The sequence below is a fragment of the Cheilinus undulatus genome, linkage group 18 (assembly GCF_018320785.1).
Source record: "Cheilinus undulatus linkage group 18, ASM1832078v1, whole genome shotgun sequence".
Classification (NCBI taxonomy): domain Eukaryota; kingdom Metazoa; phylum Chordata; class Actinopteri; order Labriformes; family Labridae; genus Cheilinus; species Cheilinus undulatus.
The window spans coordinates 37443857-37470520 of record NC_054882.1 but is presented as its reverse complement, the minus strand read 5'-3'; the positions used below and the strand labels follow the sequence as shown (position 1 = coordinate 37470520).

At 40.6% G+C, this 26664-nt stretch overlaps 1 protein-coding gene across 5 annotated transcripts in view; it reads left to right on the top strand.

Annotated features, from left to right (window-relative positions):
- The window catches only part of nrxn3a (neurexin 3a), a 275340-nt gene that overhangs the window by 168561 nt on the left and 80115 nt on the right, over positions 1–26664 (top strand). For 4 of the 5 annotated variants that reach the window (XR_005993299.1, XM_041812742.1, XM_041812740.1 and 1 more), the window contains exons 11-12: positions 22232–22435; positions 24272–24298. Coding sequence is in view for 4 of the 5 variants with exons in the window: in XM_041812742.1 (XP_041668676.1) it covers positions 22232–22435; positions 24272–24298 (231 nt within the window). In the remaining variant the exon portion in view is untranslated. The remainder of the gene's footprint in view (positions 1–22231; positions 22436–24271; positions 24299–26664) is intronic. The other variant, XM_041812741.1, reaches the window with a different exon arrangement.

Sequence of the window (26664 nt, the reverse complement as noted above, 5' to 3'; positions counted from 1 at the left end):
CAGAAAGTTGGCAACCTCTGTGCACTGTCCACTGACCCCGCTCTGTCATTTTACGTGGCCTACCACTTGGTGGCTGAGTTGCTGTCATTCCCAATCGCTTCCACTTTGTTCTAATACCACTGACAGTTGACTGTGGAACATTTAGGAGCGAGGAAATTTCACCACTGGACTTGTTGCACAGGTGGCATCCTATCACAGTACCACGCTGGAATTCACTGAGCTCCTGAGAGCGACCCATTCTTTCATAAATGTTTGTAGAAACAGTCTGCATGCCTAGGTGCTCGATTTTAAACACCTGTGGCCATGGAAGTGATTGGTACATCTGATTTCAATTATTTGGATGGGTGAGTGAATACTTTTGGCAATATAGCGTAAGTGTGTCGTATTCCAGCATCATACTTAGGTGTGCTTCTCTGAGCTACACAGGGTTGCTTTTATGCTCCTTTTATGTACAAAATTGACCAGTGTGCTTCAAACAGCACCATCACTGTCCACATACTGGACTGTTATGCTGGAACAGATGTTACAAGATTTTTCTACTAGACCAGTTTGAGTAAGTTCCACTTTTTTCTTTCAAATTATTCTTCTCTGTTGTGTTTTGCTGCCTTGGATTGAACTGTTGGCTATATTGCTCAGCACTGCCCCCACAATTACGTATTACCATATGGGGGCAGTTTGCAACATTTGGTCCAAATCCATAATCTTCAAGAAAACATGGATAAAAGAACACAGGGTATGAACAGAGCGGTCCGTCCATAACCATATGGGATTTCAACATGGAGCATGGGTGTAGCACAGGGGGGTAAAAGGGTACTGCTTACCCAGGCCCACAGTAGGGAGGAGCCCTTGGGAATAAAAAGTGTGTTTTTATTAATTTTGTCTTAGTATTAAGTGTCATTATTGAATCAAAAGTGACTAAATTTGTATCAAATAGAGTAAAATACAATACTGGTGGCCTCCTGCTCCTCCCTCAAAAATGTCCAAATGGTATAGCCCAGTGCTGCTAAATAATGCAAGTAAATTTAATTTAAACATTGTTGAAATATGGTTCATAAATCTGGAAATTATGATTCAAACATACATTTTAATGCATAGATAGTCGTTAAAATGATGCAACATGTGTTGCTTGGCTAGCTGGTTAAGGGGAACCCTGTGTAATATTCTTTCTGGGGGCCCATAATCCCTAGCTACGCCCCTGACGTGGAGCATAAATGATCAATGGTGTCGTGGAGCCTGTAGATGTGGATTTATATTAGTTCATCCCCCACATTGATCACGCAGCCAATCCAGCAAGGGATAACCACCCTGTGTTATACACAAAGACATGTAAGACCATCTATTTCAAAAACGTTGGGGCGCTTGTAAAATCTACATAAAAACAGATTGCAATGATTTGCAGTCTCACAATCCCATATTTCATTCACAGTAGTTCATAACCAACACATCAGATGTTAAAACTGAGTCAGCTTACCATTTTCATGAAAAATTTTAGCTCATTTTGAATTTGATGACAGCAGGACATCTTACAAAGTAGAGACAGGGCAACAAAAGGCTTGAAAAGTATGTGGCACTAACATAAAAACACATGGAGAAGCAGTTTTCAAATAATTAGCTTCATTGACATCAGGTCAGTAAGAGTGTTTTAGAGAGGCAGAGTCCCAGAAGTAAAGATGGGCAGGGGTCCACTAATCTGTGAAAAACTGCTTCTAAAAATAGTGAAACAATTTCAGAACAAAATGTTCCTCAGTTAAAAATGGCAAACACAGAATTTTACACCATCAACAATGTATTATATCACGGCATTAGTGGTTTCCAAAGAGAATTTTAAATTGTATTATCTGACCACAGAATAGTTTTCCATTTTACCGTTGTCCACTGGCCGCCACCCATAGAAGGCGTTGATGTTTTTGGATCATGTTCACATTTGTGGATGGCAGTTCATTCTGTGTTGACAGGCAATGAGTTCTGTAAGTGCTCCAGTACAGAATCATGGCTGTTTTTAATACAGAACTGCCATAGAACCCGAGAATCACCAACATCCAATGCAGCCTTCAGCCTTGTCCCTTGCACTCAGAGATTTCTCCAGATTCTCTGAATCTTTTGATCAAATTATGCTCTGTAGATCAGGGGTTTCCAAACTTTTCAACAGGCAACCCCAAAATAACAGCGTCAGAGATCAGGGGCCCCTATCTTCCTTTGAGGGGGATAAAGCGCACGATAATGCATAGTTTTTATAACTTTGTGTTTAAGCACAAATATCACTTAATAACTATGTTTTGATTTTAATTTGAACCCATTTTGATGATATTGCGCCCCGGTGGCTCAGGGGTTTGCGCTGTTGCTTTGCTTCTTGGTCAGGGTCTTTCTGTGTGGAGTTTGTATGTTCTCCCCATTCATGCGTGAGTTCTCTCCAGGTTCTCCGGCTTCCTCCCACCACCAAAAGCAGCTTGTTAGGTTAATGGGTGGCTCTAAATTGGCCTTAGGTGTGAGTGTGAGCGTGCCTGGTTGTCTGTCTCTATGTGTCAGCCCTGCGATGACTGGCAACCAGTCCAGGGTGTACCCCGCCTCTCGCCCAATGACAGCTTGGATAGGTTCCAGCACCCCCGTGACCCCCAACAAGATAAGCGGTATAGAAAATGAATAAATGTGTGTTATTTCTCTTTGTGTTTCTAAATGCATCCCATGACCCTCCGTTACCATCTCCTGACCCCCACTTTGGGAACCACTGCTGTAGATGTGTGATGATTTTTCTGAGATTTTTTTCCACAATTTTAAGTTGCAGTTTTTTGCAGATTGGTGCACCTCTGCCCATCTTTACTTATAGGAGACTCTGCCTCTCTAAAATTCTTCTTTTATGCCCACTCATGTTACTGACCTGTTTCCAGTTAACCTTATTAGTTGCAAAGTGCTCCTCCAGCTGGTTTCATTAGTACTGCTTACTTTTCCAGCCTTTGTTGCCTCGTCCCTACTTTTTTTAGATGTGTTGCTGCCACTGAACTAAAAATGAGCCCGTATTTTTCTTGCAGTGTTTCAGTTTCAACTTCTGATATGTTGTTTATGTTCTATTGTCAGTAAGATGTGGGTTTGTGAGGTTTGCAAATTATTGCATTGTTTTTAATCACATTTTACACCGTGCCCCAACTTTTTTGGAGTTGGGGTTGGGGCTGATGTTCCTCTGTGTGTCTTTCTGAAAGTTTAAAGTGAGAATTTTTAGTTAAAGGTACTATGTCTGGCACCAACTAGACGAGGTTTCACCGTTCAGATGGACGATGAGCCAGGACAGGCCGTATGAGGTCGCACCGATGATGACCCAGCAGTTTTTGCCTCCTTTCTTCCTTTACACACCTTACGTAAAATTGTTATCACAAGAAGGCAAGATAATTGAGTTGTGAAAAATAGTTTTCTCTCCAGATGTGATAAGATAGCCGATAAGATCAGGTCTTAACACAGGATGAGGTGGCAGGAGCTTTAAAAACAGAGTGAGTATGGCCAATCTGTCAATCAGAAAGTCAGAGAGAGGGAAAGAGGGGCTAGAAAAGAAACATGAACATTTTCAGTGTCCAGGTTTAGTTTTAAGGTAGTTTTGTAATGTTTGTAGAGTCTTATCTTTGCAACCATGGTGGGGTTTTCTCATCTACTGAAAGAGAAAGAAGAAAGGATGAAAGAGAGCGGTAAGAGAGAGGAGAGTTACTGGACGGGAACAAGATAAAACCGAGAGGGGACGGATAAGAGTGAGCTTTTTTTTTCCCACAGCCAAAGCCAGTCATGTCCTTATTTGTGAGTTGTCCAAATCCATTATCTTCGACCGCCAGCAAGGCAGCCAAGAGGACACACACACGCTCACACTCACGCTCTCACACACGTCCAGCATCAGCAGCAAACACAGCAGCTTGGTCAGTAGTCCTAAGCTTCAAAATGTGGTGAAGACGTTAACAGTGGAACACGAAAAACACAGGCAGAGTTAGCTTTAAAAACACATTCAGACTCCAGCTGAACTTTTGAATTAACTCTTCATTCAGGGGTTGGGTGATAGCATCAGACGAGCTATGCAGCTGCAGAAAGCACAAAGTGTTCTCTACAGAAATAAAATTTATTATTAAGCGCATTCCAAATTATTATGCAAATAATATTTTACTCTGATTTTCCTAAATAGCCGATGCAAATGACAGTCAAAATAATGTTCAAGTCACCAGCCATTGAGCAAAAATTGGTCATTTGTTAAGTTTGCAGCATTAGGAGGTCATATTTACTGAAATCAAAAGCTATTTCATTCAAAAACATCTGAACAGGCCAAGTGACATGCTAACATCGGACCCCTTCTTTGATATCACCTTCACAATTCTTACATCCTTTGAACTCGTGAGTTTTTGGAGAGTTTCTGCTTGAATTTCTGAGCAAGATGTCAGAATATCCTCCCAGAGCTGCTGTTTTGATGTGAACTGCCTCCCACCCTCATAGATCTTTAGCTTGAGGATGCTCCAAAGGTTCTCAGTAGGGTTGAGGTCAGGGGAGGATGGGGGCCGCACCATGAGCTTCTCTCCTTTTATGCCCATAGCAGCCAATGACACAGAGGTATTCTTAGCAGCAGAAGATGGTGCATTGTCATGCATGAAGATAATTTTGCTACAGAAGGCACAGTTCTTCTTTTTGTACCATGGAAGAAAGTGGTCAGTCAGAAACTCTACACACTTTGCTGAGGTCATTTTCACACCTTCAGGGACTCTAAAGGGGCCTGCCAGCTCTCTCTCCATGATTCCGGCCCAAAACATGACTCCGCCCCCTCCTTGCTGATGTCGCAGCCTTGTTGGGACATGGTGGCCATCCACCAACCATCCACTACTCCATCCATCTGGACCATCCAAAATTGCCCGGCACTCGTCAGTCAACAGGACCGTTTGAAAATGAGTCTTCATGTATTTCTGGGCCCACTGCAACCGTTTCTGCTTGTGAGAATTGGTTATGGGTGGCTGAACAGTGAGTTTGTGCACAGCTGCAAGCTTCTGGAGGATCCCACACCCTGAGGTTGGTGGGACTCCAGAGGCACCAGCAGCGGCACCCATGAATTTGTCTGGCAGAAACTTTCCTTAATTATGCCTTTATCTGCACGAACCCATCTGTGCTCTGAATCAGCTACAAATTTTCTGGCTGTCTGACTCCGCCCCTCTCAGGAAATGGATGTGGCTTAATGGATTTTATGTTTTTTGCATAATATGTGAGCTTTAACTGAGTCAAGTGGGGCCTGCAGGTCTTTAGATGTTGTTCTGGATTGTTTTGTGACTTCCTGGATTAGTCGTCAGTGCGCTCTTGGAGTAATTTTGGCTGGCTGGCCACTTCTGTGAAGGTACAGCACTGTTCCAGGTTTTCTCCATTTGTGGATAATGGCTCTCACCCTGGTTTGCTGGAGCCTCCATTCCTTTCAAGACTGATAGACATCAGTGACTTTGTTTCTCATGTGTTCTTGCTTTATGAGATCTTTTAGTCTATTTGCTTTGTCAGAGAGGTTCTATTTAAGTGATTTCTTGATTTAACAGGTCTGGCAGTAAATCAGCCTGGCTGTGGCCAGTGAAACTGAACTCAGCTTTCTAAAAATGACTGGATATTGCGTGTTTCTCTAGGATTAGCTAAGCTGCTGCACTGTATCAGTCACATTCATTTGTAAATCTCTTGGTAACACTGTGAGATAGTCATCCTCTTAATTAAGAAAGGGCAAATGTGTGAAACAGCATTTATTTGAACTTCAGCGATACCCCTCCAACATGGCCTCTACCAGGACGTATGTCAGAGGCCCAGAAGGGGCGCACGTTCACCTTTGGGTGCTTCTAGCTGCCTGCTGGGTGTCACTCCACACATAGCCAACATTCCTCTGACCAATTTCCCATGGTGGCGTTTTATTAAAGACTGATCAGAACTGAGAACTAATTAACACACCACCAACCCCCACAAATTACTCCTGCTGCTTTTTAGCATATCAAATAACAGCATTCTGATCCTATCTCTCCATACCAGTTTTCCTTTTTCTTCATCCCGTGAGCCACTGGATGATAATTTCCGCTGAATCTAATTTTTACTTCTGAAAAGAAAAGTTGTAGGTCGTTAGCGGGTCGATCTGATACAGGGTGTACATTTCACCTTGAATTATTCTGCAGGGGATATTTTATTGAAATATTGAAATATAATTATGAGGAGCCTAAGATAGTCAAGACTGCATGATATCTTTTTCATTAACAGTATTCAGCGATGTAGATGTAGGTGTGAGCGTTGCTCCTTTATGCTACGTTTTCTCTTTAGGTCATTTTTGAATAAGAGATATTATGAAACACCAGACTAATAGAGAGCTGGTTCTAGGACTGAAACTGAGTAGTGACACCTCAAGGTGTGGCCAAAAACATCATCTGAGTTCAGACTATGAGTGTGTGTTTGTGTGTGTTGTGCAGCCATTATATCTTGGCTCGGCTGCTGTTTACTGAGTGGATGTTTACTGTTCTGCATGCCGTTATCAGCCATTTGTCTTTGGCTCTGACTTCAACCAATTTGTCCTGCAGAATAAAGTGCTGCAGCTCAGAGACATGACGTGCTAGGTAATAGAGAGGAGAATATACTGTGGCTTATAGAAACACGGTATATCACAGCTATACTCCAGGCATGGACACACTCACCTGTAGGTCTAATTACTCTGAGTTATAGTGGAGAGAAAGCTGTGCTTATAAATGATCACACCTTTGGCTCAAACAACACACATGTTAGGAGAACTATGAATCAAACTCAGGGTTCTTTGATTCAGGGGCGTCATGCAAAATTAGTCTAGAGGGTAGATGAGGAACAATGCCATTTTCTGCAATTTGAAACAATTTGAATCCCTCAGCGGTATGAGAGGTGTTATGTTGTTTGGAAATTGTATTTCTTTGTCTCTCTGTGTCTCCACAGATATTCTGAGAAGGGTCACGCTGCTTGTTATTACACCTTCATGTTTACCTGCCTCCTTTAGATCAGCACCTTTACCTCCCAGATGATCTTCCACTGATTGGAAGTGAAAGATCATCTGCAGTGGGCCCAGAAATACATGAAGACTAATTTTCAAACAGTCCTGTTTACTGATGAGTGCCGTGCAACCGTGGATGGTCCAGATGGACGGAGTAGTGAATGGTTGGTGGATGGCCACTATGTTCCAACAAGACTATAACATCAGCAAGGAGGTGATGGAGTCATGTTTTGGGTCAGAATCATGGGGAGAGAGCTGGTGGGACACCTTTAGGGTCCCTGAAGGTGTGAAAATGACCTCGGCAAAGTATATAGAGTATATATAGTTTCTTCCATGGTACAAAAAGAAGAACCGTGCCTTCCGTAGCAAAATTATCTTCATGCATGACAATGCACCATCTCCCGCTGCACAGAATACCTCTGTGTCATTGGCTGCTATGGGCATAAAAGGAGAGAAACTCATGCTGTGGACCCCATCCTCCCCTGACCTCAACCCTATTGAGGACCTTGAGACCATTTTCAGGTCTTTACAACCTATGAAATGTTTTGAAACTCTGTTTAGCATAATAATTTGGAACAGTGCATTTTAATTTTTTATTTTGGAAAAAAGGTTATCATTAGGAGCTGGTTCAGTAGAATTTGAATTATGCTCTAACAGCTGATGACTTAAAAATTATACTGACTGTCATTTGCACCAACTATTTAGGAAAATCAGAGGAAAAATACCATTTGCATAATAATTTGGAACGCGGTGTTTAATTTGGCTTTTTTTTTTACTCTTAAATATCAAAGTGAAAAGAGATTTCTACAACATAAAGTCAATTGAACCAAAAAAAAAAAAAAATGTAGGGTAACAATGCTTAAATATTCATCCCCTTTAAAGTGAATAACCTAATCCCTCAGAGGTCTAGTCAACTGGTGCTAGTAGTCTCACAACTAGAGAAATGGGGATCACCTGAATGCAGTGAATATGTCTCAGTAATTGTAGTAGAAAGACCTCTGTGTTTTGAAAGTCAAGTCACATGTGAAGCAGTATACCTTGCTACCATTACACCATGAAGACAAAAGAACACTCCAATCAACTTAGAGAGAAGTATAAGTCAGGGGATGGGTACAAAACGTGGCAAAGAGAAAGCCACAGTTAAGTAAGACTCATATTAAATCTCAACTAGAGATCGCCAACACTCATGTGGAAGACTCCATGGTGGAGTGGAAGAAAGTTTTGGGGTCTGATGAGACTTAAATGATGCTTTTTGGCCATCAGTGATTGATGTCCACTATGATTGGCAGACACCAACCCGTGCACATCACCACAAACACACCATCCCCTCTGTGAAGCATGGTGGTGGCAGCATCATGCTGTGGAGATGCTACTATGCAGCTGGAAGGCTTTTAAAGTTAGAGGGTAAAATGAATGCAGCAAATATAGGAAAAGCCTGGAGGACAGTCTTATTTGAATGGGCTGCCTTGCTGAGAGAATGAGCTGTGATTGGCTGCAAGAGCTGGGAGACAGTAATTATATCAGCTGGCAGTTTGCTGATTGGAGCAGGGCCTCTGACTTCTGTGTCCTGTATGAACCAAGCTTCATCTGCACAACATGTCTTGTCAGATATACCACAATGACACAATAAAGGGAGACCAAGGTATCAAAAATGGTTTAAGCTTGTCTCAAACCTGGCTTCACAGATAGAGGGGAGAGCATTATTGAGAATTTGTGTCCTGTCAGCATAGAATTATAAAAGACACAACCAGTGTTTGCTTAACCAGGACCAGGTTTAGTTACAATTTTTTTCTAATCTTAATTTTGTGAAAGTAAAATACATCTGGAGGTCATCATTTGAGCTACACCCTGAGCTCTATGTTGGCGCAGAAAAGGACAGGAGAATTCATGGTGTACAAACAGAAATCAAAAAGGTCTCCGGGGGTGGTGGAGACATGCCAAGGTCAGCCGGTTCAGTGTATCAATCCTTTGGACACACTGTACTAGGAGCGTCTCATAAACACGCCATTACATACACACATACACACACTTACACCCAAGAAGTACGACACGTCAGAGTTAATCTGACAGCTCAGCCCGGAGCTGTAATGAGAATTTAAATTGTGTATCTCTCACCGGGCTGTAATCTGACACCTTGTCAATTAGACATCACTTCCTGTGACCAAACACACACGTTTCCTTCATGAGCTGCTGAGCACGAGCTCAGCACATGAACAAAGTGAATAAAGATCACACACTGATATTGATCCAGTCTCTGATAGAAACATCAGGTGATCATGTACAGAATGACCATAAGGTTGAAAGTCTCACAAAATCTTTTCTAAAGACGTCTCTCAATTCTATCCTGACATGCCTGATAGACGCTTTCATATTTCCATAGCATGGGGAATATTTTACATCCATCTGAACTAGCACGAGTGTTTGGGAGGACTGACCCTATTAAAGAAGATCAGTCTGTCTCGGGCTGACCGGACTCAAGATTTTCCATTAAGACCAGTTGAGACCAGCACTGATCTGCTATTCTTCAACTTCATTAATGTGATAATAAGGAGCAGCAGTTGCTAAAACAACAAATAGCTTCACTTTCAAAAACTCGGACATCAAGTCCATCTTATTTCTAGTCAGAAATACCTCTAAACACTTACTTTAGACCTCATTCACCTAAAAAAATCTAGATAAACATCTCAGTTTCAGATATTTAAAATAATTCCGGAGTTGTCAGAGGCTTTTAAAAACATACAAGGATTTATGTTTCACAAGAAGTTAGTTGAGCAAATTTGAGACTAGAGATTTTTGCATGTTGTGCTTTGCCTTGTTTTTAACTGTCATATTTAAAAAAGAAAACTAACAATAATGAGAGAATGCTCTTTCACTGTTCAACCTTGTCAAGTTTTTTAAATTTTTACGGTCTTGGTCTTGTCTCGGTCTCGGTCTTGTCTCGGTCTCGCAGTGTTAATGTAGTCGACTAAAACTATGACTAAAACTATGACTAAAACTATTCGTCAACAGCCTTTTTTTCCATGACAAAAACTAGACTAAAACTAACGAAGACAAAAACTGATGCAGAATCATGATGCGGAAACGCCAGGTGCATTTATACGCCGGCTTCCTCTTCGCCGCAAACTATATTTTCCCAAAAGCTAGGGGGCAGTGGCTTCAAGAATCACTTCTGTAGTATGTTTAATGCCATTTTGACGTCTGCTGCGTCTGCGTCTGTAAAAATTTCAGGGATGTGTGCGGCCAGATGAAAATGGTCAGACGGGACCCCTGCAAAGGGGCGTGTCTTAATATTTGGTGTCACGTTCGACGTGCGGACACTCTCGACCTCGCAGATGCGTCAAGCATAAAACAGTCTTAAAACTGACAAAAACTTAGTTTAGTTTTCATCAAGATGACTACAACTAGACTAAAATGTAACGTAGTTTTCGTCAGACATTCAAAATCCGTGATATTTCTGTACTGGTGGTTACTCTGTGAAGAAACAATGCAGCTGTATCTATTTTGCTTCTTAGCAGTAGAAAGCAGGGACCTCAGGTTTGGCAGAGTGCAGAGAACACACTGCCATGATTTGGTACCAGATTTAAGCAAGAAAATAAGTGCTTGGACTAAAAGTAAAGACTGAAACCTGAGGACTTTTTATTAACTAAAACTACACTAAAATGTTTTGAGTTTTCGTCGACTAAAACTAGACTTAAACAAAAAAGGGTAGAAATGACTAAAATGAGACTAAAACTAAAACACATTTCGTCTAAAGACAAAGACTGAAACTAAGATTAAAAATGGCTGCCAAAATGAACACTGCGGTCCAACAATCTTGGTCTTGTCATGGTCTTAGCTTGTCTCGATCATAGTCTTGACCCCCAAAAGTCTTGGTCTTGTCTTGGTCTTGGACAGTGTGGTCTTGAGTACAACACTATTGTTTACTAACACTGGAGCCAGTTGATGAATAAAATAGAAAGAGAAGCAGAACTTCTTATCTCCCAGGAAGTTCTCCAGTGCTTTGCTCTTCTTTCATTCATCATCTTCATACTGGTGATAGTAATCAGTGGGGAATAAGCAACAAATAGCTTTATTTCAGTTAAAAAGGGTCAGCTTTTTAATAACTACCAACATCTTAATGATGTTCTCCTCACTGTGGTCAACATAGATTCTCAGCTGATGGAATATATTTAAAGAAATGGGTCAGATTAGTTTGTTAATAAAGCCACAAGATGAAGCTGTAACTCAGGGATCACCAACTACATTTGCACAAGGGCCAGATTGTTTTCTTGGCAGACATTGTGGGGACCAGACTGTTAATTAAGCAAATAAGTTCTATTAAGATGTTTTGATTTCCTCTGAAATGTACCTTATTTTTAGGCATCAGCAGTAAATCCAGCAGCCAGCCACTAGGGGGGGGATTGAGATATTTTAGCCCCTTATTTCCAGGGCTGTAATGTTGTGCATCACTGGGTTTGAGTTAAATATGTTTCATCCTGATTGGTGAAAAACATGCAGTAACAGGTCTTTTGTTTGATATCCAGGCAGGAAAATTGTTAGGTTGAAGATAATATCTTCTATGCATAATTTTTCCTTTTCGAAGCAATGTAAAACTCTTATGCAGAAAAGAAAAGATCTTCTAACCCTAAACCAGGACCATACCTTGTGGAAACAGGATACTAAATCTGGCTCAAAAAAGATCTATATGTTTTTTTTCTGTTCTTTTTCTTTTAGTTAAAACTGATATTTTTTGTTTGGATCCTTATTTTTACTGTGTTTTCCAGTTTTTTTAATCCAGGGTCTATGAGACAAATTGAATTTGAGTGTTAGTCAGCAGACACATCAGGTCTCAGGAGAGATCCTTCTTTACTTTCTGCAAAGCTTCCCAGCAGACATATGTGCTGTGTCTCCCCCCAGTGGGCCTATCAGAGAACTGCACTCTTACTTTCCATGCTGCAACAAAGGGCGTTTAGAGGACACATAATGCCTCGGCATATTATTGGTCCATTTATCATATTAAGTTTGTGTGACAGCACAAATAATCACCTCTGAGTGAGACCAGAGGAGCTCTGGGAAACAGCCACGTTTTTCAGCCCACGATGGATGTGAGGGGAGGCAGAAAATAAAAACCAGATAAACCAGAGATTAGGGGAGATTTTTTAAAGGGGATTTGTTCAAGGAAGTAAAAGATTACTGCAGACAAAACACATTTACTCCTCCTGTGATGATGAGGATGACATTGTTGACATAGCAGATACAGTTGAGCAGTTTATCAGTTCTTTTAAGACTCCATGCTGAAAGTGGGAGGTCAATATGAATTTTGTAAAATCATGTTTTTAAGGTGTTTGGCATCTCTACTTGTTAATCTTGCTGATCACTGTGCTCTAAATTCTCTGCCACACTCCCAACCCATATATTTGTCTGATTATAAGTCATGAACTACAACCCAAATGACGCTGCGTTAAAAACATGTATGACTCTGTACTGGAAATCACTGCATGGGCTCAGGAACACTTCCAGAAATCAGTAGCTGTTTCTCAAAGTCCAGGATCCTTCCTCTGTGGGAAGAATCCTTCGGAGTCAGGACCCTTGGAGGCAAGGCTAGAGTCCTCCCTGGCAACTCTATGGCGCTACTTTTACCCATCCAGCTTTACTTTGATGATATGAAATAATGATGACAACATATTTATGTTGGAAACAGGACATTTAGAAGTGTATTAAGCACGCTAGGACCTGGTTTTCTCCTGATGTTATGCTATTTATTCATTTTTTAGGAAAAGGAAAACAATGTGTATTGTGGGTAATTCCTGCAAGCAGAGGATACCCATGTGCATCCTTGGAAGTCCTCTGTTTGAAGGACTCAGTCCTTGGAAAAATTTGAGGATCCTCGACATTGGAACACTCCTCCGACGGCAGTCAATGACGTAGTGTCCTCCAAAAATAGACATTCGAGGATCCTTCCTTAACTTTGAAAAACAGCTATAGTCTGTCAACACAGTTACGTCATCCACAAATGCAAGTTAAAGCTGCATCTTACAAGGAAGAAGCCATATGTGAGGATCCAGAAATGTCGCCATCTCCTGTGTGCCAGAACTGATTTAAAATGGACTGAGGCAAAATAGAAAACTGTTCTGTGGTCACAAATCCAAATTTTATTTTTTATTTTTGTAAAACATGGATGCAGTGTTATGTGGACTAACGAGAAAAGGAATCACCCAGCTTATTATCAGTGCACAGTTCAAAAGCCTGCATCTCTGATGGTATGGAGTTGCATTAGTGCTGATTGCATGGGCAGCTTACACATCTGGAAAGGAACTATAAATGCTGAAAAGTATATAGAGGGTTTAGAGCAACATGTGCTCCCATTCAGGCAACATCTCTTCCAGGGAAGGCCTTATAAATTTCAGCAAGACAGTGCTAGGCTGCATACCACAGCCATCACAAAAGCAATGCCCCTGCAGAGGAACAGTCCGGGGGTCCAGAAAACATTTGGAGCATCATAAAATAAAAAAATCCAGCAAAGAAGACCCAGGACTGTTTAGCAGCTAGAATCCTACATCAGACAGGAATGGGACAACATCCCACTCCCAAAGCTCCAGCAGCTGTTCTCCTCACTTCCCAGACATTTACAAACTGTTAATGAAGAAGAGAGGATGCTACAGAATGATAAACACGACCCTATCCTTACTTTTTTAAGCTGCTTTGTTGCAGTCAAACTCAAAATGAACTCATATGGCATGGAAACGCAGATGCGGATTGCAATGTAGCAGATAAGTTCCACTTGTTTTGGTGCACCTGCAGATTCTACATCACTGTCCTGTTTCTTTCTGCATTTAAACAGGATATTTGGTGAGTAGAGACAGGTTTGGCTGAGGTCAGGTGTTTGTCTGTTTTTTTATTTTGTTTGTTCGGATGGGTCAATTTTGAGAGGTGATTTTATCTTAATAAGGCTTTAATCGTGCAAATAAAGGATCAATTTGAGTAAGCGTCAAACACTAGGGCCCTTACTGCTGAAAATGAACCAAAAAAATAATAATTTTACTTTGAAGATCATTTTTTCCATTATATTTATTGACACACTCATAAAGCTGCATGAAATCCAGTTAATAAAAAAAAGAAAGAGAAGTGTCAGGAGAGGTTAAAAAGTCACAGGCGTATAAAACCCCTCAACTTGAGGAGAAAGATGAAAAATAAGCTAATTTACCAGATTCACACGGCAGCTAATTTCCTCCAGCGTGATCAGGGTGGGAAGTTCAAACACAGTTAAAATGAAAAAGGGGCTCTTTTTACCCTCAGCTCAGTAAATGTGGAGGATCTGATGTCATCATACAGGCAGGTAGCTGACTGTACACCTCTGAACATGTCAACTCTATTTTCGTTCTACAGCCAAGTTTACTGTCCATGATGTGAAAATGTGAAGTTGTATAACAAAAAAACAGATGTGATAACATAAACAGATCTTCAACTCTGACAACAGACTGTCCTAGGGCTGGGCAATTAATAGAAATTTAGATTAAATAACAATATGGACTGCTGCAATTTTCAAATCGTAGCAGGTGCTATTGTTCTTTTACCTGAAATAAAAATACCAGTTTAAAACTTTTTTTACAGCACAGATGATATGCCCCGCGTGTCATACGTTCATTCTAGCTCCATGTTTTTTAGATTAGTTAACAAAAAATCCTACTTTCCTCAATTTTGTATGTTTTTCTCAATCAAAATGAGAGTGACATGAAAATAATCACTCCCTGCAATAGGACAGTTCATATTAAAATTGCAATATGAGCCAAAATCACACTTTTTTTTTTTAAAATTTTACAGCCCTAGTTTAATCTGTTGTGTTGGTTCTAATGAAACATGCTCACATGATAACAGGCATTTGTGGTCAGCAGTGTTTTTGTCTTTGGAACTCTCCCATGGATGTCATTTTTGCCCTCTCTTTCTTCTCGTCTAGTCTTGAACTCTGACCTTAACTGAGCCAGTGAGGTCTGCAGGTCTTTAGATGTTATTCTGGGTTCTTCTTGGATCTCCTGGATGAGTCGCTGATGTGTTATTGGAGTTATTTTGGTTGGCCGACCACTCCTAGGAAGGTTCACCACTGTTACAAGTTTTCTCCATTTGTGGATAATGGCTCTCAAGGTGGTTCGCTGTAGTCCCAATGCCTTATAAATGGCTTTGTAACCCTTTCCAGTGCAGTAGATGTCAATGACTTTGTTTCTTGTCTGTTTTTGAATTCCTTTAGATCAGGGGTTTTTAAAGTGTGGGAAGTAAGCCTCCCCCAAGAGAAAATAACGTATTCCATGCCCCCCCACCCCCATAAAAACATCATTTTAACAACTATATTTTCAGTAATTTATATAACATTTTTGATATTTTCGTGTGCATGTGTTTTTAAACAGCGTCAGTTATTTGGTTCAGGTAATGAACTTTTTGCCCATACGCCCTGATTTGTATGCTCAAATTTAGTGGGAACTATGAGTTGAATCTATGCAGTTTATGTAGGACTGTATGACAGCAGATCATCATGCCAAAAACCTGCTCTTACACAGGCTGTCTTAGTGTTAACGGCACTAAATGTCTCTGTTACCTGGGGTGACCTAAATTCCTTTTACTTCTTGTCAAAAATTCTCCTGGCTTGGTAGACAGTGCATTTGTCTCAATAGGACTTTAGGGTTTACACAGCCTTATGCTTGTGCATTTTTGCTAATTAAACACTGTGGCCACTGAGCATCATTAGGAAAATCCTAACTTAAATAGCTGACTCTTTCTCTCATCACAGCGGTGTATTTAAACACGAGGTACTTCACACTAATCCTTTTTTGCATTAATGCTGATGTACAATGCTGCTTCTGCTGCTGCTGCTTCACCTCCTCCACCCTAGCCTCCTCCTTTATAGCATAAAGCTTGTTGCACCCTCATATTCCTATAAATGCTACTAAGGAATAATGCTATTGAACTACTTTTATTGTATTCAGTACACATTGTTATAAATGTACCTATCCATATGGGGGTTTCTAGCTATGCACTCCCTGGAAGGTCAAAGCACGCTGCTTGACTAACCCAGGCAACATCTTTAGAGCAGAGCTTTCTCTACGAAGTAAAACTGTAGATCCATTTTGCAATAAGATGGTTAAATGTACGACGAGTGTTGCTTTATGAGATCTTGTAGACCACTATACTTTGTCTAAAAGGTTCTATTTAAGGTCTGGTAATAATCAGGCCTGGGTGCGGGTAGGGGAATTCTCCAAAAACTGTGATTAATCACAGTTAACTCATGATTTAACAAGGGGGGTGGTACTTTTTTACATAAGGCCATGTAGGTTTGGATGAATGGAATCATCCTTGAAAATGGCGATTTGTATTTGCTTTGGTTAGCTTTGTGTTGATGATCCAAATGTTAGGGGCTGAAATGCCGTAGGAGAGTTTTTGTCCCAGTGTAGCCCTGGCTGTGGGTCAGCAGGTTACACATTTTTCCATCCATCCATTTTCTGTACCACTTATCCCTGGGTTGGGGGTCGCGGGGGGACTGGAGCCTATCCCAGCTGTCATTGGGTGAGAGGCGGGGTACACCCTGGGCTGGTCGCCAGTCAATCACAGGGCTGACTTATAGAGACAGACAAACAGGTATGCTCACACTCACACCTACGGCCAATTCAGAGTCACCAGTTAACCTAGCGAGCATGTCTTTGGTGGTGGAAGGAGGCCGGAGTACCCAGAGAGAGCCCACGCATGCACGGGGAGAGCATGCAAACTCCGCACAGAAAGGCCCTGACGGAGAAGAACTAAGGCCCCTCTTACTGTGAGGCAGTATACATGTTTTCAAAATAGAAAATAAGCGTCAATAAAAAAACTGTCCCTTAAATAAAACCTCTGAAGTAATAATGATTATCTCAGTATTGATCAAACTAATTATGTGATTATCATTATGGCCTTCTGGATTGGATGTTACTCAACATATGTATGTATGACTCATATAGATCTGTAACTTCACTGTAAATTTCTGCATATCTCCACTCTTCAAAAAGCAGGAAGTCTAAAATAGTGACTGGGATTTTAGCTCTTTTTTATCCTGATAATTTGACCGTTATTTGGAATCATTTCAGCGTCATTAAATCAAACAAATTTAACAATAATTTGACCTATGATTGACATGTCTGCCGGCATTTTACTCAGATTGACTGTTTTTTTTTTAGATGAATGAAAATCTCCCATCTTACTTAAACCTGTTGCAGGCATGAAGAAACTGCCTTATAAAATCTTCTACGTCTGAGTGTGTAGAATAACTATGGAAGTTATGTGACGTTTAATTATCGACAATTATTCATGGTGCAAAAACTGCAATGATGCTTCAATTATTTTTCAATGAATCCCAATTCCAGGGCCGGTTTCTGCAGAATTTACACGGTCGTGTTTGGTAGACAGAGCTTGTTCAGTTGTCATGGAGATGGATGTGAATTTCATCCACAGCACAAATTCACCTCACGCACTCCTCTGCACAGAAACTCCCTTGGTGTGTGTTTGTGAGTGAGTTTGAGCACTCTGTTATTTCCTCGCTCTCACCACTATCAACATATCCACACGTCTCTGACAGCGCTCTATTTCACTCTGCGGGCAGAATCAGCAGACTCACACACCGCGCTGGAGCAGCCGGAGTGAAGTACAGAGAATCGTCTGTGGACACTTTGCAGTCAGATGAGGACACGCACTAAAATAAGCCGTGTGGGATGGATAATCCGAAAAACTCCTGGAGCCAAAGAAATGAGGCGTTCGCTGTACGACTGCATGTTTTGGCAGGGATTAGCTGTTGTTGGCCGGAGAAGCAGCCTTTGTAATAGTACCTCACTTTTTCTGCTACTCCTGCACTGTTCTGTTGGCTTGTTTTAACATAAGTGGTGATTCACTTCAAGTTGCAGTGATGCACCTGCTTCATTACCCCTCTCAGCGCCTCATCGGCCTCATGTTTAGTCATTTGTCATTTTTGGATTTTACTGTAAAACTCAACAGTAAAGGCTACATTTTTGAACTATAGCTATTTCAGCTCTATGTATCTGAGTTGATAGAACACAGCCTGGTGCAGGCCTGGACGATGGCCATCAGGAGACCGGAGTAGTACAGGACCAAGGTTGACCCGGTGAAGTCAATATTAATGACCTGTATCTCCTACCTGAGGGCAGGAGGTCGAACAGGTGATGGGCAATGAGGAAAAGGTCTCTGGTAAAGCTGAGAGAACCGTGAAGGCAGTGGGAGCAGTAGGTGGTGTAGATCAAGGGTGGACAACTGAGGGCCACATGCAGTACTCCACGTGTCATAATCTGACACGCCATGTCATAGAAAACCTCCCATAGATGGTGTTTGGGAAAGAGCAGAGCCTTTGAAAAAAACTTGGAGGGTGATTGGATGAATGTTGTGTGTTATATCTTTACAGACCAATCAGAGCAACAAAACACGTGATGTCATAGCCACTACCGAGGAAGAAACTCCATAGAGAGCTGCACAATGTGAACCATGGCAACTGTAGACATGTCAGTACACGACTTGTGTTTTTTTTTTTAGAGAAAACAACTCAATGCTGTTCTTTTACCTTCTTTTAATGAAGAAATGTCATCAAGTTCTGATAAAACCAACGCTTTAGCAGCATCCACGCTAATCTCTTCCCCCATAATTGCACCGGCCTCTTGTTGCTGCTTGCTTGCATAACAAATCCGCAGCATCTGAAAGTGCTGCCCCTCGATGCTGATTGGTCCTGTCACTTTCTAACTGGGCCCAAACAGTTCAGATGGGAGCTTCGAAAGATGGATTCACCAGTGAGAAACACAGAAATGGGCAGATCCATCTGCTTTGCAAGGTTAAAATCAGCCATGAAATTAGAAACATTCCTCTGATAGTCCTTAACTTCTGGTATACAGGCAGTTATTTCATTTAGTTTCTTGGTTTGATTATATGATTTTCAACTTGTTGTCTGTTTCTCTGGATTTTTTAAAATTTTATATTATTATGTTTTGTTTAATTTTTAATATGATTAATTTTCTATTTCTTTATTTGTTGAAAAAAATAGAAATGAATGTATCATATTCTTAATTTCATTTTTCATTAATTTATGTTTAGATTTATTTTTTTCTTACATATTTCTATGATTTAGCTCTTGTATGTAGTTATCTCTTTTCTTTTTCCTTTTTATTTAGATTTCAATGGCTGCAAGAGTTTCTCTAAAACCAAATGCACTTGTAAAAAATATGCAAGTAAAACAAGTAAGTGTCACATTCACTGCATTCAAAAAGCAGCTCAAGATTGATCTAATTCTGTATTTCTCATTAAAAATCATTTCAATTTGCACTTGAGTTCAACAACATAAATGCTGGTATAAAAAATGTTCATGAAGGCATCATATTTTTAGTAATCACAGAGTTTAAATTGAGAATATCAAACAATAACAATTTCGTCCTTTAGAATTTGTGGCCCTTTTGGTACCCAAAGTTGCACATCACTGGTGTAGATGTCAGCTAGCTGTGCCTGACTGGTCTTCCTCGCAGTCTTCATGACCTACTGCAGTACTTTAGCATGTTTTTGATAACACAGTGTTTAAAGTTTATCAGGATCTTCTGGAATAGCTTTGCCATTTTCTAGTTTCCTGAGATTAAAAAAAAAGTCATTGTTGGGCCTTTGCTGTCAGAGATGGTCATTGGTCCTCCAGGAAAAGTCCTTAGTGACCATCAAACCCAGAAACGTGAGGGTGGGCAAACGTTTATGAATAGAGATGACCAACACATTGGATATCTATTGGACCAGAATACACACAGATTTTGATGTTTCATTTTAGTACCCTGGGGTACCGGGGTATGCAGAGTTAGTATGTTCTCCCCATGCATTTGTGGGTTTTCAGATACTCAGGCTTCCTCACACCGCCAAAGAGATGCTCCTCAGGTTAATTGGTGGCTCTAAATTGGACGTAGGTGTGAGTGTGAGCGTGCCTGGTTGTCTGTCTGTTGTACTCCTAATTGTGTCCATTCCCCATGCAGCCATATCTCAGAATGTTTGACACTGGGGGGATGAGGCTTGGTGGAAGAGCTACATCAGTGCATACCCTCTATAGGTCTGTTGGTCTATTTTTACCTGCTGTAAATCATTCAAACCCAAATGCTGAGTCCACTGCACAGTTAGCTACACAAGGAGAGGCACAGAGCGAGCTGGCTCCCAGCCACGCAGCAAATGAGGGACCCTGCAGAGCAAGAGCTGAGAGACTGTGGAAAGCAGGTCAATAGAAAGGAGTTTTTTATCTGAATGTAGCGTGTAGAAGTTGGGACTGTTTTCCTCTGTGAAGCCCAACTCTTAGATGGCCTCAACAGAAAATGGCAACACTGGGAAACAGAAGCCAGTGTCAGATTTTCTGTAGTAAGTGGAACTATTGTCAGGTCAGTGCCATACAGCAAGCTCAGCTCATCTCGATTTAATTACAATTATTAAATAAAACTGGTTTATTTTTCCATTTAACTTTTTATGTCTAACCTCCTCCCCTCCTAGTTTATCATCTTGTTTAGAGTACATTGAAACAGCATTGAACCACAGTTCCAAAAAAGTTGGGACTCTATGTAAAATGAAAGTAAAAAACTGAGTGCAATGGTTTGTTGATCTCATAAACCAATTTTTATTTCAATAGAACATAAACAACATAGAAGATGTTAAAATTGGGACATTTAACCATTTCATAAAAATATGAGCTCATTTTGCATTTGATTGCAGCTATACATCTCATAAAAATAAGGACAGGGCCATGTTTACCATGTTTACCATTGTGTAGCATCCCCTCTTCTTTTAACAGCAGTCTGTAAACATCTGGAAAGTGAGGAGACCAGTTGCTGGAGTTTTGGGAGAGGAATGTTGTACCATTCTTGTCTGGTGTAGAATTCGAGTTGCACAACAGTCCTGAGTCTGCTATGCTGGATTTTTTTACATTTTATGACTGCAGGCAGGTCAGTCCAACACCTGGACTCTTACACTGTGAAGCCATGCTGTTGTGATGGGTGCTGTTTGTGGTTTAGCATTGTCTTGCTGAAATATGCGAGGTCTTCCCTGAAAGAGATGTTGTCTGGATGGAAGCATACTTAAACCTTGATATACTTACCAGCATTGATAGTGCCTTTCCAGATGAGTAAGCTGCCCACGCCATAGGCACCAATGCAACCCCATACCATCAGAGATGCAGGCTTTTGAACTAAAACAACAAACTGGATGGTCCTTCTCCTCTTTAGTCTAGAGGACATAGTGTCCCTGGTTTCCAAAAAGAATTTTAGATTTTGACTGATCTGACCACAGAACAGTTTTCCATTTTGCCTCAGTCCATTCTAAATCCACTTTGGCCCAGAGAAGATGGCAGCGTTTCTGGATTGGGATCACATACGGCTTCATCTTTGCATGATACAGCTTTAAATTGCATTTGCAGATGGCAGGGCCAGTTGTGTTAACTGACAGTGATTTCTGGAAGTCTTCCTGAGCCCTTGCAGTGGTTTCCAGTAGCAGAATCATGCTTGTTTTTAATGCAGGGCAGTCTGAGGGTTTGCAGATTGGTGAACCTTTGCCTATCTTTACTTCTGAGAGAATCTGCCTCTAAATGCTCCTCTTATACCCAGTTGTGTTACTGTCCTGTTGCCAAGTAACCTAAATTGATGCAAAATGCTCCTCCAGTTGTTTTTTACTGGTACCACTTACACTTTGCTGTTTGTGTTCTTTTGTAAATAAAATCTGAGTTTATGAGATTCATGCATTCTGTTTTAATTTGCATTTTGCACAGCGTCCCAACTTTTTGGGATTTGGGGTTGTACTTCCTGTGGTATAAATAAAGCATGTCAGCCTCTCTGTGTTGTTTGGTTATTGCTTGTTTAAAAGGAAATGTACCACTTATAAAAATTAATCAATTTGATAGCAGCTTTAAGGGGAATCTTGTGTTTGTCTTTCGTACACCTTAAAAATGTTTTTCTATCACTGCCCATCAAGCCAAAATATAAGAGTTCTAGTGTCCACAGTTTATCCAAGGAAAGGCTACAATCATTGCACCAAGAGATTGATTATGTGTAAGGGTCCAAAAAGCCAACATTTGCCTCGAATCTGTGCAGCAGGTTAAATCCGCCATGCTCTGCATCAAAGCTGTGACCAACTGACCATCACTGCAAGGTCTAGAGCCACTGGCATGACTAACATGATATTTGCAGAGCTCCAGCTTCCAAGTGATGATATTGACTCCAACTTCTCACCTCTTTTTCTCCTGACTTTCTCCCACAGAGGCCTCCATCCTCTCCTACGATGGCAGCATGTACATGAAGGTGGTGATGCCAAACATCATGCACACCGAGGCCGAGGACGTCTCCCTGAGGTTTCGCTCCCAGCGGGCGTACGGCCTCCTCATGGCCACCACCTCCCGAGACTCGGCCGACACGCTGCGGCTGGAGTTGGACGGGAGTCGTGTCAAACTCACGGTCAACTTAGGTATCGTATAATCCCCCCAAACTCCCTCCCATCTGCCTTCATACTTCCACACCTTCACCCTCACCACGAGGCGGTTCACCGTTAAGCGGTGACCTCTCGTCTCGTGTCACTCTGTGTCAATCTTTTTGTGCTTTTCATTAAAAAAAACTTCAATCCCCCTGGAGGTCTTGACAAAATCTAGATCGGACAGATTGGATCTTTCTTGCATGAGTGTGCAGATTGAGCACACAGACTGCCCACTAAATCAAATTAAATCAGTTAGCCTTACAGATAATTTATCATAGTTTATTCTCTTTAACATATTCGGCCCATCTTTGAAACAGTCAAACTGCAACCATGTTCATATTCGTGTTACAGAATATTCGAGACAGTCACAGCACAAGATAAACAAACTCTCAGATGAGCACATCCTGAGCTTTTAGACTCATGTAGCTTGTTTTTATAAGTCTTATTCTAATAACAAAATGTGCTGTGACTTTCTACTTTCACTAAGTCTGCCCCCTGATCTCCAGTCTGTCATTAACAGGACATAAGAACTTTTCTCCTCCTTAATTTTTCTCTCTAACATCAAGAAATTTCTCCGCCACCTTCTTGTTTCTTATCAGTGGTTATTTTCTTTGCTGATGATGGTGTCTTTTATTTTATTGGAAGTCTATGCTTTTTTTTTCAGTGTTTTGCTCTCATGTTCAACCTTTCAAACTCCATTTCCCATCATGCTGTCAAAAGATGGTATTCACCCCTTCAAAGGCCTTAAGCCTGCGGCCCGTCAGGCGAACAGCCCGAGAACAGAGCCCAGCAAAACCTACAGCTGGCTGCGACCCCAAAAACTCCCAAAAAATCCAAGGCATAATTTATAATATTGACTCAAAATTCAGTCATATTCTACATTATATATCCCTCACATTCAGTACGTTAATGATTAAATCTAAAGTTAAGCACTGCTAGCTTGGTGGTAACTCCTTTTATTCTTATCTGTAACTTTAATTTTAAAGAAAAATAAACAAGATTTCAGCTCTGATTGGTCCATACTAATCTGATTCTTCAGCCTGATTTCCTGCAGATTTGTTATAGTGTCATTTCCAACAAACCTAGTCTTGATTCAGCTAAGTTTCACCCATAGATGTACTGTAGGCTAGTTTTCCAAATGATTGGGGTTCCTGTGCCTCTGCATGGTGCTGGTGCTGATTGGATCGCGGCTGTTTGCTCCCACTTTTCTGTTGCGGTTGACGACACATGAAACCACCAGTCACATACTAAAACCAACCCTCACTGCTTACAACCGGCCTCAGTGGGTCAGATATGTCCGACTGGCATTGTCTGTGTTACAAATTCAATTTAATTCACTGTTAAAAAGAAAAATCCAATATATTGTGTGTATTTGTAGACTTTTCAAAGATCCGTGGCTCTGAAATGGATGTCTACCAACACCTCTTTGGTGTGGAGGCTTTGGAGCCAGAGACTTTGACTTTTCTAATCTGGTTATTTAAATCTAAACACCATCAGTGTTGGGTTGGAGCTTATGTAGCTGGTACCACAAGTGGCCATTTTAATGTAAATTATTTGTCTAAGCAAGTAATTGATGTGTACTACAGATCCATGGTATAGCAACACAAGCAGCACATCCATAAATCTTCTATATCCAATAAAAACACGTTTTAGTCCATCATTTGTTTCATGACAATCTGGCTCATAGTTAACTCTCAATACCAAAGTGATAAAATGGCTGCCTCCCTGCATGTGTGCGTCCCCGGAAGGGTGGACTTTTTGTTTTTGGATGTCTGCAGCAGTAACCTTGAAGGATGCAATTTCATCTGTCATTTATTCTTCCCCATCTAGACTGTATCAGGATAAACTGTAACTCCAGTAAGTTAACACTCAAGTTTCATTTTGCTTTCTATGTTGATGTTGTTTGTTTTTAAAGGAAATGTGTGTTTCTTGAACTGCTGCGCCCTCCACCTTCTCCTTTAGGTCTATGATGTGGAGGATAAGTTGGTTTGACCACCTATAATTAAAGCAGTAATAGCCTTAATCAAATGGAAACAAGTACAAATAGGTTTCTTATTGTAGATGTTTCTTAACTTTATGTAAAAAACGTTCCTTTTTTGCTGGTAATTACCCAAGGCTGCCTACACACTAGACAATTTTCAAATCTTAGCCAGTTAAAAAACAAAAAGGGGGAGGACAGTGTTGAAAGATTACTATATCATTTCACAGTGGCGTGAGATCTCGCAGAAATATACCTGATCCAACGTGACTTCAGAAGGTAAACAAATATGGAGGACAATCGACGATGGCTGTAGTGTGTTATGTCTTGCAGTTGTAGGATCAGCAGAAAAATAATCGTATTGACTATTATGTATCTATCAGTTTATTTGTAAGGGACAATACAAAGGCTTTGTTGCATTCAATTACAGATCAACCGATGCATGTATACGGGACTTCTCGCCATGGCTAATTTGCTGTCATGGCCACAGACTGTAGAAAGAACCAGACAAAGCCTGTGTGACATCAGCTGTTTGATTACACTAAGCAGACTCAAACAGCTTTTTAAGCCAATCTGCGGCCGCCTCCATAATGAAATAGCTGTCTCAACCAAACTCTGAATCAACCTAACAGCCCGCCCACTGAGCTTGACTTCCTGTCAGCTAAGCTAGCCAGCTTTCTGGTAGACAGAAACGAAGCTTCTGCCTGTTGAGCTGACTGTCAGTCAAATGAGATGAGCCAATCAGTCGGCAGTGAGGTTTTTACTATATATAATCAAAACGATTGTGGTACAAAAAAATGTACCCCCTGTACAGTGAAAGCACATGAAGACATTAGCTAATGAGACACGTTTGTTTTTTTTTTTTTAACCAGGCTGTATACCAGTTTATTTCTAGTGTAAAAAATGGCTTTTTAACACATGACTTCTGTTGTTCCTGCGGCCAGCCTCAAGTGGACGCTCGCGGTATTGCAATTTCTCCACTCCACATTGGCTTCATTTTTCAGGACCAGAGGTTGCTGCTTGGTTTTGATACACATGATAATGCAGAATAAAAGCGACTGACAATTACAACAAACATAGATGAGCAGCCACATAGATGCATACTTGAAGACTATTTTGGCCAATGATCTGTTGCATCTTGCAATTGTCTAGTGTGTAGCCAGCCATTCAAACACTAAAGTAGCAGCTTTAATTGGCGTGGCTATAAGGTCGATTTGTAATTCAATAAAATAGGGATGCTAATTTGACCAGTGGAAAAGAGGCTTCAAAAGCAGCATACAGTCGGGAGTTATGAACAGATGACCCCTCTGATTAACCTTTCAGGAAGACTAGATGCCAGACCGGGCCACTTTTAGATTACTGGATGGCCACTTATCAGTCAAAAGAGAGCTGCATCAAATGGTATACTCTGCTTTGTTTACTGTGCTCTAAATAGAACCTTAAAAAAAATCTCATTCTGTTGAAGTCAACTCAAAGGTACAAATTGAGGCCAAAAACCCATTAATATATACTTTTTAAAGTGAAATGATCCTGTCATAATAAGCTGTATTCCCTAATATTTGTATGCATTGAAGAAGACTTGCATGTACAAAATTACACCAAAACTCATCAGGAAAATGTCTGATGAGGCATTACCCTATGTCAGAATTAGCTGCATATTTCATTTACCTCAGAGGAGTTGACTTTATACTCAAAATAAAACCTTAATTTGAAAAGGTAGCAAAAATCAGTTATGAAGAAGAAATAACTGGATAAATTGGGACAAAAGACTTATAAGATGTATTTTTGAGATGATAAATGTAGTTGAATTTGGGCCAATTTTCTCCCAGACTTCTTTTTCTATTCTAAGCAGTCTATTTTAGCTTTTTTTTTTTTTTTTACAGCTAGATAAGGTGGCCTCTGAAGGCTGTTCAAAGGAACCCCTGTCCATTCATTTACTGATGGATATTTATTTTGAAAATGGTCATGAAATAAAAAGTAGATAGACAAAGTAAATGCAAATAGATTTCAGATTTACTGCTTATAATAATCGCTTTTATTGACTTGGTCACTGACCACATTAAGTGCCTATAAAAGTATCCACCTATGGATGATTTTCCTTTTATTGATTTTATTAATCAATCATGATCAACATAATTTGGCTTTTTTGACAAAAACAAAAAATATATATTAAAAAACTCTTCAAAATCAAAGTGAGCACAGGTTTCTAAAAAGTAATATAATATCAGTATAAATGCCTAATGTG